General features: G+C 29.4%; 1 protein-coding gene across 1 annotated transcript; it reads right to left on the bottom strand.

The window, feature by feature from the left end:
* Positions 1-2048: 2048 nt before the first annotated feature.
* LOC101511786 (small ribosomal subunit protein eS6) lies at positions 2049-4461 on the bottom strand. Its single transcript, XM_004505017.4, has 6 exons — positions 4327-4461; positions 4152-4216; positions 3767-3824; positions 3563-3671; positions 2976-3248; positions 2049-2542 (listed from the first exon to the last, which is right to left on the bottom strand). The coding sequence occupies exons 1-6, from the start codon at positions 4330-4332 to the stop codon at positions 2304-2306; spliced, it is 750 nt and encodes a 249-aa protein (XP_004505074.1). The 5' UTR covers positions 4333-4461; the 3' UTR covers positions 2049-2303.
* Between the last annotated feature and the right edge of the window lie 9030 nt (positions 4462-13491).

Below are 13491 nucleotides of genomic sequence, written 5' to 3'. Positions count from 1 at the left end.
TTGAGTATTTTCTCTTTATTACCCTCTCTGTAATGTCTGGTAGTTTCATCCACAAAAGAGGTAGTTGGCAATCTATTTAAGGGTTTCCAATTGCTCAACCTTCATTTCTAACACATTTGTCTTATTTTACTGAACTCCGTACACATCCTTTTGCTTTGCTATAAATTCAAGCATCTCTAGCAATCCTTTGTTCCTAGATTTACATGTAAAAGATGCAAAGAAGCTTACAGCCTTGCCAATAGCAAAATTCAACTTCTTTGGTGATGCACTAATATCAACCTCAATTAACATTTGGTCTAACTCATATACATGTTTAAAATCAGCAAGCTACCTCTTCACATTTATGTTTGTGTCTGCTTCACCCAGCACCTCGTGCAGAGACACTTAACCTGCAACGAACTTGCGTTCCTGTTTTCCACCACCTCTCCTATAGTACATTTCAGTCAACGATTGATGCAGGATACTCCAGAAGATTCTGAACCAATTTCATGGAGTTTTTGTCAGAAGGTGTCTTCTTTGTCTATAGTCTATACCCTGAGTATTTTGCTGGTCCAAATCTTGATTGTGCATCCGTGTGTGGTTGAGGTAGTGCAATGGACGAAATGTTGATTTATAATATATTTTCTAGTGGAGGACATCTTTATATTCCTATATTTGTAAATTCTTTTCATTTTTAATGCATTTCTTAGTCTATAGAAACATATTTGTTGGTTAAGAGGAATTCCATTGGTTTAAGTGGCCTGCTTGTTTTTGACATGTTAAACACAAGAAAAATTAAGGCCTGTTTAATTTTACTGCCAAAATATTGATAATTACAGAATGTCAGTCATCAATTCGATTGAATGTCGGATCACAAGTTATTTATCATTTACTGAACCGTTTGAAACATATCTACACTCACAAGTATGCACTGGGTATATAGTAGTGTGTCTTGGTAGTAATGTAACATGGCTTGAGGTATGATTTTCGTCCATGATATTAAACATTTGTTTGTGTAAGTAGCACATTCACCAAAATTGTGCTGTGTTGATTCAGAAGCTTAGTTTTTGAGCTTCGGAAAAATTGTGGTGAAACAGTTTCGAACATACGAATGAAGTGGTAAATGTGTGACCAAACATGCATTGATCTTAATTTTTCTTTTTTAAATTATCAATCCGAACAAAATTATGGATCCAAACAAAATGCGCAATACACCTTCAAATTATCAATCCAAACAAAATTTGAACACTTTTGAGAAGACTTGAAATTGAGAAAAGATAGTGTTTTTTTGCAATAATGGCATACTTGCCCAGTTTAGTAGCTCACCATTGTACTGGTGGGTTGGGTTTGATTGGAAATAACAGTCATCGGGCAATTAAGATGATAACAAGCATCATTCGATATTGTTCAGACATATAAGAAACAACTGTAGAGTTCAATTTACCATTTTTAGGTAACCTACATCATTTCGATACATATGACATCATTTTCTTACAATTTTACGTAACTATCAATTAATTCGTACTTTTAACTACTATACATATTTAACTACCATACATGTAGGCAAATTGATTTAGCAACGTCGAATGCTTTGCACAAACATAAGATAATACACCTCTGAATACATATTTTGGAGGATGTTTGTTTTTCCACAAAAATACACCTTTGAATTAGCCAATCAGAACGTGTGAAGTACACCTCCGGATTGACCAACTCACACAGATAAATTACCTCTTTGAATTAGTCGACTAGACAATCTGGAAGCTTTGAGAAGACTTTGGGATGATAAAAGAAGTTTTCTATCTTGGATGCAACATGTAAACTAACCATTATTATATTCATGCAAGCACTTTAGGAATTGAAGTTTTCATGGCCATGAGACGTGGATGTTAAATGCATCATTATATTTTGTGGCGATTGATTTCAGCAACACTTAAATTTTTTGAGTAATGAGGGATACCTCTAACACTACACCAACTATCCAAACATATTAAAAATAACTTTTTACCTTTTCTGCAGGTCCTACAATGTACTTTTTCGTGTACAAGCTTATCAAAAGAGACTTGATGTTAACCACAACATGCTTAAAATGGATATATAGTATTCAGCTTAGAAGTTTTCAACAGAAGATCAAATAGATAAATTTCAACTAGGCAAAAACCCTTCAATTCGATTGAAATCTCAAACATAACATTAAAAAAATAACTCAAATGTATTTAAAATGCAAAATCATAAATGTTTATCATTACCACCTCAGGGAACAAGACTACTGAAAACTATGGCAAAGTTTACAAAACTTCACCATGTCTCTGGCTGTAAGATGCTTATGCCGTGGCAGTTGGCTTTGTAGCACTGGAAAGTCTAGACCGCTTCTTTGCCAAGCTCTCACTTCGGCGTTCCCTCTGCTCCTTCAATCTGGATGCAAGGAGTTTTTGATACTCTGCTGCCTCTGATTTTGCCTTGGCAATTCTCTTCTTCTTATCTGCAATTCTTGCTCGCTTCCTTTGGAGTGTCAAAGGAGTGACCAATCGCTGTATCTTTGGAGCTTTGCTAACCTTTTTCCCTGCAACCAAACATCCAACACTAAGACTACTACTCATAATAAATGTATGCATGTCCAATTTTTCTAGATGTCCCTGAAGAGGCCATCATAAATCATGAGTGAAACAGCAATTTAATCCAAATGGGTCCTCTAGAAAATTGCCTATTGACAGCAAATGTTTTTCACGGAAAATAAAGTACCACTACTACTAATGAAAGTCAAATAATACTTTAATTACTATCAACAAAAACTATAGCAAGTCCCCAGAAGAACAAACATGAACAATGTGACAATTAGCTCTGATACACTGGATATTTAGGACACTGTAATATAAATATGAACATGCTACTTCAAAATCTGTATTTCATCACAATTTCTCTCCATCTTCACTACTCTTCTTAATGGCAGAGTATATAAAAAAAAACTACTAAATTTGTGGGCATCAGAAACTTACCAGCTTTGGTGGTAAAATTACGGCGGTAGGTGTTAACATATTTCCTCACATCATCCTCCTTTGAAAGGTTGAACAGCTTTCGGATTTTGGATGCTCTCTTTGGACCTCTCATCCTTGGTTTCTCAACATCAGTAAGACCTGGTAAATCATTTTCACCTTTCTTCACAATTACCAAGTTCAAAACAGAGAGGTCAGGGCTGACAATGCATCCACGAACAGACTTTCTTCTACGCTCTCCATTGCGCCTTCCATATCCACGGAAACAAGGAGTTCCTACACAAATGCATAATGCATAAATATTAATCAAGTATAAAAAAAGCTGGACTGTGAATTTTGACTCCTGCAACAACTGTATTTCTATTGAGAGCCCAAAGTCATTGTTGAAAAATAAAGGCGCCAACATAAGCATAGATATTATGTTCGGTCAATAAAAAATATTTATAGTAATAAAGATGCAAAAGATATAAGTTTCAAGGCAACAAATGGCAGTGGTACCCATAATTATGCACAGACAACACCAATTTTAACTATAATCTGTTCATAATAGGCCAAAAGATTAATAGATTGAAGTTTGGCAAAAATGCTACCTCTATGAAGCAAGAGTCGAACACGACCAGGTGTCAGCACTCCCTGCTTCATTGGGAATCCTTGTTTGTCACACCCACCAGTGATCTTGAAAACATAGCCTTTAAATTCCTATAGGTAGCAAATATACAAAGCAAAATATATTAGTTACAATGTTACTCAAAATACGAGAACAGACACTGCAGCTTTCATGCTATCTACCATACCTCGCCCAAAGCATCACCAAGCACCTCCTGTGAGATCCTCTTGTCCCAAAATGCACGACTGCAATATATATAACAATATGAATAGAATAATCAATGAAAAACATTCACATACATAACTTTACAAAAACTAATATACAAAAAGAGAAATCAAGAACATGGAACTGAATCCGTTGGAAAAAAAATTAGCATTGCATTGAATAACAGTAAAAATCAAATTTACTTAATGTTCATTTCACTATTCTTATAAATAAACATAAACATAGTAGAAACAAGTACCAAAATCGAAATACACCTAAGAACAAATTAACAATTTAATGATTTAATTATCATTAGCAATATAATTAAATGAATAATGATAAAATCGAGCTAGTGGATAGATTATTACAGCTTGAGGTCGTCATCAATTTCAAGTTTCTTCTGGCAACCAGTAGTAGGGTTCGCAACGTTAAACTGAATAAAAAAGAAGAATAGGAAGAAAACGATTTAGTTAGAAAACAACAAATTGGGAATTGGGAATTGGGAATCGAATGATGGAAGAAATTGTAGTTTGGAAACAAAACCTTCATGTTGAAATCTCGTCCTAATCCAGCCGCTAAGTCTCTGTGCCTTTGGAGATCAAAGCATGCGGCTTCTGAAACAAAGAAAGAATAGGGTTTTACAGACCGTGGGCTTTTATACACTCTCTTTCTTTCCCGTGTTGGGCTGGACGAACCCAAACCTGCACACTATGGGCTTTTTTTATGTATCGGTTTTGGATCAAAAACTAATAATAAGAGTAGTAAAGAGCCTAATTAGTTCTTTCAACAAAAACAAAATCCGAAATTAGTAGTTCCATAAAACAAATGCGTTATAGAATATTGTCATCGATAAATATTAAATAAAATATTAAATAAATATTATTTATTAATATATAAAAAAATATTGAATAAATATTTGTCGAATGAGAAATATAAAATATACTGAATAAATATTTGTCGTTAATATATAAAAAAAATGATAAATATTTATTATTGATAATTATTAAAAAATACAAAAAAAAATCATCAATAAATATTATAAAAAATACTTGTCATTGATTATTAAAATGATTTTTTTTTTTGAAAATTTGTACGTGAGATGCATAAAATGTCAACGACGTGTCACCTATGAGTTTTTGACTAGTTATATAAAAAATTAGATAAAATTTATGGTTCATTTTTTGGTAGATTATGATCTTCTCCTTTTTACTGTCTATTTTTCACTCATGTTGTGAGAGTGATATATACAAAATCCTTTTTGCTTTCGCTTTTTCTCTCACGATGTGAGAGTAATAAGTACATAAACTATTTTTGTAAATTTAAATACAAAAAATAAAATTGAGTAAAACAATGTTTTCTATGTATCACTACCGCAACATGAGAGAATGGGGACCAAAAAAGAATGGATTTTAATTCTCTTTTGATTACCATGTTATAGGTACGAAGTTTTTACAACCATTTAGCGGTGACTAATATGAAGCATACAAGGTAGGTTATTCTCTCCCAACGAAATATTTTTCATACATAAAAGTTAGAGCTGGAACATTTATCACTTGTTTAAGGAATTCAAGTTCTTTATCAATTGAACCAGTTCATTGTTGGTAAACTTATTGCTAGTTTACTCTAAGAAAATACTTTTTACTTTCATTTTCTAAAACTTATGTTTATTTTACTTATAACTCGCTTTTTTTTTATGTTGTTTTTAAATTTCAAAGTAGTATTAAATGTTTTTTCAAAAATATTTATGTTTGTTTATTGTAAAGAAAAAAAAAATCTATTGTGATTATAAATAGTGAACAATAATATTGAAAAAGTATAATTGCTTACCAAAAGTAGTAAAGTTTAATTGTTTCATTTTTTCGGGTAAAACACTATTAAACTGACGACTAAAAAAGGACAAAGGTAGTAATAAGAAGGTAAGACGAAGTAATCATTTGTTTATATTTATAGAATCCATAAAAATGTTAAGATTTTTTATTATTATTTATACAAAAATATCTTCAATAATTATTATTTTATATTCTTATATTCTTTTCATAATAATGGTTCACTTCAATATTCTTTTCTAAGATAAACGGGTGTGTTTAAATTGTCTAATACGTAGCTTCTAAGTATAGCCTAAAAAAATTAAAAAATGCATTTACTTTTTAAAATAATTATTGAATAGTCACTCTTTTACAGATTTTCGATTAGAAATAAATATACAAATTATTTTTATTTGTTATTTAAATATTATTTTGAGTAAATTTATTTAGAATAATTATTTATATTGTATTTTCATTGAAGTTTGTATATTTATTTTATTAAAAATAAGTATACAACTTATTTTGATTTATTATTTAAATATTAATTTGGTTAAATTTATTTAAAATAATTATTTAAATTTGTATTTTCATTGGAGTTTGTATACTTGTTTTATTAGAAATAAGTATACAATTTTATTTTATTTTTAAAAAATATTTTTTTGCTTAAATTTGTTTACAATAATTATTTAAATTTGTATTCTCATTGGAGTTGTATTTCACGTTTAGATTTGTATTTCACGTTTTTCTCTATTTGTCGGCTCACGTTTTTGTAACGTCTATTTGACGTTAAGGACCAAAAATAATTTTTTTTGGATAGTACATAGATGAAATCCAAACAAATATTTTTTAAGGAATAAAACTGAAAACTGTTATATTTACATGAACTAAAAAGATATTTAAATATTTGGTACATGTTTCCCTTTGTTGATTAACGTTTTTTTGTTACGTCCACTTGACGATAAAGACCAAAAATAAAATTTTCTGGTATTATACGGATGAAATCCAAACAATTTTTTTATAGGGACTAAAACTAAAAATTATTATATTTACAAAGACCAAATACATATTTAAATACATATAATACAAAAATATGTAGAAGATTACTCTATCTGTATTATGTGTTGAGACAAAATCTCTCAAATGATTTTAATGATAACAAAATTACTTAAGAGATTATGATTGTGGTTAATAACTAACATGTGCTCTTGAGTGTATTCATATAAGATAATAGGTTATTAATCATTAAGGCAAAAACAAGAAAAAAGTGATTCTGGCCTGAGGATGGAAAACCCTCGTGAGGATGGAAATTGCTGCAAGTTGAAAAACTCTAGATCTGGACAATCTGATTTCTCACCAGAATAATTGTGTTTATTCAAATGTATAACAATGTCAAACATGAATAAACAAAGCATTCAAAAGTAAGAGTCAAAAGGTCAAAAGAAAAAGGTGAATATGGCTAGATCTAGTATGTAAAGGATAGGCTAGCAAAAGTGAAAGCAACCTATCAAGCATGTGCAAAGGTCAAAATCTGAACATTTAATGGGCTTGCACGTTTTAATTCATAAAGAAGTCAAGTTAACAAAAGGCAACTTGAAACAAGCCAAAAATGGAAGATCACATGTTGCTGCCAGATCTGATCCTCGGACTGAGTATGACAGTCATATGTCATAAAGTGGCTTTTTCTCTCTTGTCCACATCACCTCAAAAGATGAAGCCAACCTAGACCTTAAAGTCTACGAAAAATGCAGCTCAGAAACAGCCTTGCACTCTGATTAAAGAGAAAAAGCAAGGACATGTCAAGATCAAAGCTATGATGCAAGAGGATGGGTTCTGCCTAAGCCTAACAAGCTGAGTGGCAGTTCTGTAATTTTGATGAAAACCTTGGATCCTTTGAAAATGATCTCCAACGGTCATCAAAGGCTTGGATCTCTATAAAATGCATACAAGCTCTCCATTGAAAGACACACAACACACTTGCATAAAAAGATCAAGCATCTTAAAACTTTCAAGAAGCAAATCACATCCTCCCTTATTACTTTCTTTGATCCTAGACTATATCTTTGTATATCATTTGAGAAAGTGTTAAGTATCAATCACTCTCATTCTACTTTGTAATTTACTAGCGAGTGAAGCTTGGAAATATTTGGAAATTGATTGTAAGCTTGGTGAAGCTTGATAATACACAGTTTGTAATCATCCTCGGGTTGAGGATTGATCTGTTTGAAAGTTAGTGAAATCTCACAAGGGTGTGAGGACTGGACGTAGCCATCTTTGGGTGAACCAGTATAAAATTGTGTGTGTGTCCCTCATATTCTGCTCCTACTTTTTTACTCAGCTTAGATCTAACGATTTAAAAATCCCATCCTCGAGCTAGCCATCCTCAGCGAGATGATAGTTTTAAAAACACTTAAAATAATTTTTAACAGCAAAATCTCTATTCAACCCCCCCCCCCCCTTCTAGTGATATTTAGCTACAACATTATGTGTATTTGATTATTAATTTGTCAATTGTATTTCTTAAATAAATATGTGCACAAGATTATCACGACTAATTATAATTTAATGTAAAAGTCATACACAAGACAAATGTCACTCATTAATCAATTAGTTAGGTTTAAATATATTTTTTATTTATGTAAATATAATAATTTTTAGTTTTAATCTTTGTAAAAAAAAATTGTTTGGATTTCATCCATGTAATTAGAGCTGTCAATTTGACAAGCCCCTAATGATTGGAGCCCACATGTTGGAGGGGCCAACAAAATTTATAATTTAAAAGACCCCCCAAAAAAGAAAGTCCCAAACACTAAAAGCCCCCTAAAATTTTGTGGGCTTATAGGCCCACGTTTTTAAAAAAAAAATCGATTTTTTTTTACAATTTTATTTTTATTTTAATTTTTTGAGAAATAATTTTTTTTTTTTATTTTTTCACCGATAAAAAAAAATAATTTACAATTTCTTTTTGAAATTTTTTTTTATTCGAAAAAAAATCGATTTGTTTTTATTCAAGAAAAAAAATTGATATTTTTCGAAAATTTTTATTTATTTTTCTCACAAAATTTTTTGAGAAAAAAATATATTCTTTAATTTTTTTGAAATTTTTTTTTTGAAAATATTTCAAGAAAAAATGTCAAAATTAACAAAATATTGGGGCCTATAAGCCCCGAAGCCCCCTCTCTTACGCCCTATGAAATAATGAGCTGAAATTAAAAAAAAAAAATTGATAGGGACCTGAAATTAGGAGTTTAATATAAAAAAAATTAAGAGGACCTAAGAGTTAAGGGTTTTTTTGGCAGCTCTACCTGTAATAACCAAAAAAAAATATTTTTTGTCCTTAAGTCAAGTGCACGTTACAAAAAATATTAATTGACAAAGGAAAACGTGGAGCAAAAGTTTAAATATATTTTTTATCCCTATAACTATAATAATTTTCAGTTTATATTCCTGAAAAATATTTGTTTGAATTTCATCCCTACAATAACCAAAAACTTTACGTTTGGTCCTTAAAACGTTAAAAAAAAATTGTATACTTATTTTATTAAAAATAAGCATACAAATTATTTTTATTTATTATTTAAATATTGTTTCGGTTAAACTTGTTTAGAATAATTATTTAAATTTATATTCTCATTGGAGTTTGTATACTTATTTTATTAGAAATAAGTATATAAATTATTTTTATTTGTTATTTAAATATTATTTCGATTAAACTTTTTTAGAATAACTATTTAGATTGTATTTTCGTTGAAGTTTGTATACTTATTTTATTATAAATAAGTATACAACTTATTTTTTTTTGTTATTTAAATATTGTTTCGATTAAATTTGTTTAGAATAATTATTTAAATTTATATTTCGATTGAAGTTTGTATACTTATTTTGTTAGAAATAAGTATATAATTTTTTTTGTTATTTAAATATTGTTTAGAATAATTATTTAAATTTGTATTCACATTGGAGTATGTATACTTATTTTATTAGAAATAAGTATACAAATTATTTTTATTTGTTATTTAAATATTGTTTCGGTTAAATTTATTTAGAATAATTATTTCGATTTTTATTTCACATTTTCCTCTATATGTCGGCTCACGTTTTTGTAACGTCCATTTGACGTTAAGAACCAAAAATAATTTTTTTTGGATATTGCAGATATGAAATTCAAGCAAATATTTTTCAGGGACTAAAACTGAAAACTGTTATATTTATTTGAACCAAAAACATATTTAAATATTTAATCCATGTTTTCCTTTGTCAATTAACGTTTTTTTGTAACATCCACTTGATGTTAAGGACCAAAAATAAATTTTTATAGTAATATAGGGATGAAATCCAAACAATTTTTTTACAGGGGCTAAAACTAAAAATTGTTATATTTACATGAATCAAAGACATATTTAAATCGATTAATTAAAATATCATTATTCACAAATTAATTAGTTAAGAGTGTGTTTGGATGAAAGATTTCTACGAGAAAAAAATAATTTTGTATGGTAATTTAAATTCTTCAATAACCTTATTTGGATTAGAAAAAATATAGAAAATTTTCCAATGCACCAAAATTAGTATCTCATCCACACCCAACACAATGGCAGCAAAGTATATGCCTACATGGAAACACGATTTATTGTATTCTGTATATTTGATGCTAAAAAGTTGGCTACATAGTATTTTTGGGGAAAAAAAAGTATGGTTGATGCATTTTTTTGGAAATAACGTATTGGTCCATCTTTAACAACTAGGTTTAAGAAATATGAGTAACATAATATCTAACCAAAAAATGAATAATTTGACTCAACTTGACTCATAGTTTTAATTGGTAGTTTATCGATCAGATTAATTCAGAGTTCCTTATATGGTTCTGGTTCCAAATTTGACAAAATCCGACTCAACTTAACCTACATTCAATGCTAAGAAATGATATACAATTGCAAGTTTCTTTGAATAAAGTATCCTGTCAAGAAAAGTATCAATGATCCTTGTTCATAATGAAAGTGCAAAAAGTATTCAACACATCAAGCTATTTACTTGCCAAGGTGATTAGTAGACTAACAATATTGGACATGTTAATCACAATATATTTGTAACAACGAAATTTTCCATTTGCTTAAATAGAGATATGTGATGTAGAATATATGAGCAAAACCAATAATAGCAAAAGAGTGTTAAATGTTGGCAATGAATATGATATAGGGAGTTTCTTATATGTTTTGGGTTAATGTTTTTTAAAGCAAAAAGGACATACATTATTATTACAATAGAAAAAGATATTTAATAACCTTATACCTTACCAATCATTTCAACACACCAAATCCAAAAGAACCATACAAAAGCTCAATAGACTCAATAGAGATTTGTTGTGGCTTCCCTGACTTGGTCAAGTTGCTAAATTTTCTCTACAAATCTTCTTAAAAACTTATGTGATCAATGACTTACAATTCCAGATATACGAGCCCAATAAAGATGACTTACTCAATTACTTGATATATCTAAATTTGTAATCAATTTCTTCAATAAGATCTTAAATCATTTATCAACTAGTTAGTCCCATCATTTGAATTGCATCCAATATGTACTCACATAGATAACCAACCTATATATAACACATCTTATCGGTTATTAAGAAAAAACATCAACAATGTAATTTCTATTTGTCTAATCAATTTAAACTTATTTATGTTGGCCATAATATCTTGTTATGCCAACACTTATCACATAGGTAGTCCATTTCACTAAAATATTGGTTTCCTTTGTCTTCCTTATTTTTACTACCTATGAACTAAAACTAGATTGAGACTTAATTTGACAATTAACTTTGTTGAATTTGATTCATTAATAAGTTCCATATATAGATAATATTTAAAGATTATAATTTAAATAATTAAATTTATATATTTAATTTTCTTAAATTAACATTATGTTTTATTTTTGTATGGTATAAATATGTTGAGGATTTACATGTTTTTTATATATAAATATGTGATTTAAGTTAAGTTTGAATTTAAAAAAATGTAAGTGTCAATTATGCAGATTAAAGTATACTGATAGTGTTACGTAGTTGACTTCTACGTGGTTCAATAAATAGATATATTAAGTAGAGTAACTAAACTTAAAATTACTTCAAGAGTAATTTGATTCATTCTTATTGTATTATACACATACATGTAAATGTCATGTATTCGATATAGATACATATATAGGTATATTAATTAATCTCAATAGATTTGTACCCAAAAGTTCTTAATACACGACTATATATAGATTCATTAGTAACATTTGATTGTTAACACTTTTCAAAATGTTACTAAAAATCTATTTAAGTTGTTCTTAAATCTTAGCTCAACTTTTTAATACCGATATTATTAGATTAGACGTCTTGTTCTCGGTTCAAACTCAGAACCTCACAGTTGTGTGAGTTAATTACAATAGAATTTACCATCTCTTATAAAAAAAAAATTTATTGTAACATTTTTTAAAGAATACTCATTAGTTTTCAAGCTTGTTTAATTTTATCTTAGAGCTCTTTAATTTTTTTTCCTGCATCTGAAATCGTTTCTTCTCAAAATTGATTATTCCTAAAATGAAATCATTTCTTTTCGAAATCGTTCATGAATTCGCACATCTAAAATCACATTAGATTTGGTCCAAATATTATCGATGTACGAAGGATGAGTTAGGTCGGGTTTGGTGTGTCTCTTACTTGGTCCCAATATTTGATCGAGTCAAACTTTAAACCATAACTCATTCTTTAATCCGATCAAATCCAATTAGTTGTGGGTTCATTAAGGACAATGTTTTCACATAAATTCATCGGAAGTAGAAAACAACTCATAACATATGTAGAAATTGCTTGAATAACTGTTTTGATAAAAACTTTTCTCCCTACAGTTGATAAAAATCTTTCATTCCAACCATTCAACTTCTTCCAACCCTATTTTGGACAAAATTAAATACCAACAAAATAAGGTAGCCTCAGACACTTCGAATGACACTCAACAACTTTAATTTATATCCAAACTTGCAACAACATTTTACGATCATTAGGTACATTTCAACTGAAAGAGATTTCTAATTTATCCAAATTGATAAGTTGTCCAGAAGCATATTGATAAGTATCAAGCACTCCTTGAATGGTCTAAGCATCTTGAAGAGAGTCTTTGCAAAATATGAGACTATCATCTACAAAAAATAAATGATTAATTTTTGGAGTTTTCCTGTAATTTGAATTCAATGAATTGAAGGACCATATTTTCCTGTGCATTATTTAGAAGATTAGAAAATACCTCTACGCATAGGATAAAAAGATAAGGAGACAAAAGCTCTTTTTGACGAAGACCTTGTGGAGGAAAAAACTTAAGACAATAACTTCCATTAAGCAAAACAGAAAGAAAAAAAGGAAATACAATTAAAAATCAATTTATCACCGTGAAATTCCAATTTAGAAAGATTGTGATTTTGAAGAGTGTCTCGATTCATCGAAATCATATGAGAGTTACCAAAATTTCCATCTTCCTTATCATCTTGTGAAAGAATCATATTGAAATCCCCGACGAGAAGCCACTTATCAACGTTTTCTAGCAATACTAACTGGTCAATTAATTCACATTTGTACACGCAGTCAATCTCCATTTCTCATCTCCATCATCATAGCAATTAAGACATCAATATGGTTATGGGAAAAAGATAATACCTCCACTTCGACACCTTTCTTCCAAAACATTGCAAGATTGCTGACACGTCTTTTACCTTCTCAGGCACAACTAACAACAACAACCCCGGATAAACCTTGTACTAGTAGTGAACAATATTTTGAAGAAGATTATTCTACCAATAAGTTGATGATGAAGAGTTTATTAGCATTTGTAATCGTTGTGTTGTGTGTATGGCATGTAAGGCAAATTGG

The sequence above is a fragment of the Cicer arietinum genome, chromosome 6, assembly GCF_000331145.2.
Source record: "Cicer arietinum cultivar CDC Frontier isolate Library 1 chromosome 6, Cicar.CDCFrontier_v2.0, whole genome shotgun sequence".
Lineage (NCBI taxonomy): Eukaryota > Viridiplantae > Streptophyta > Magnoliopsida > Fabales > Fabaceae > Cicer > Cicer arietinum.
Note: the sequence above shows the minus strand (reverse complement) of the source record. Positions and strands in the feature narration are given on the sequence as shown.

What these genes read in the sequence shown, in the direction of transcription:
- LOC101511786 (XM_004505017.4), bottom strand. An exon ending in TCGACTCTTGCTTCATAGAG is followed by an intron (nt 3,249 to 3,562) that starts GTAGCATTTTTG and finishes GCATTTGTGTAG; the next exon opens with GAACTCCTTGTTTCCGTGGA. An exon ending in TAATTTTACCACCAAAGCTG is followed by an intron (nt 2,543 to 2,975) that starts GTAAGTTTCTGA and finishes GTTTGGTTGCAG; the next exon opens with GGAAAAAGGTTAGCAAAGCT.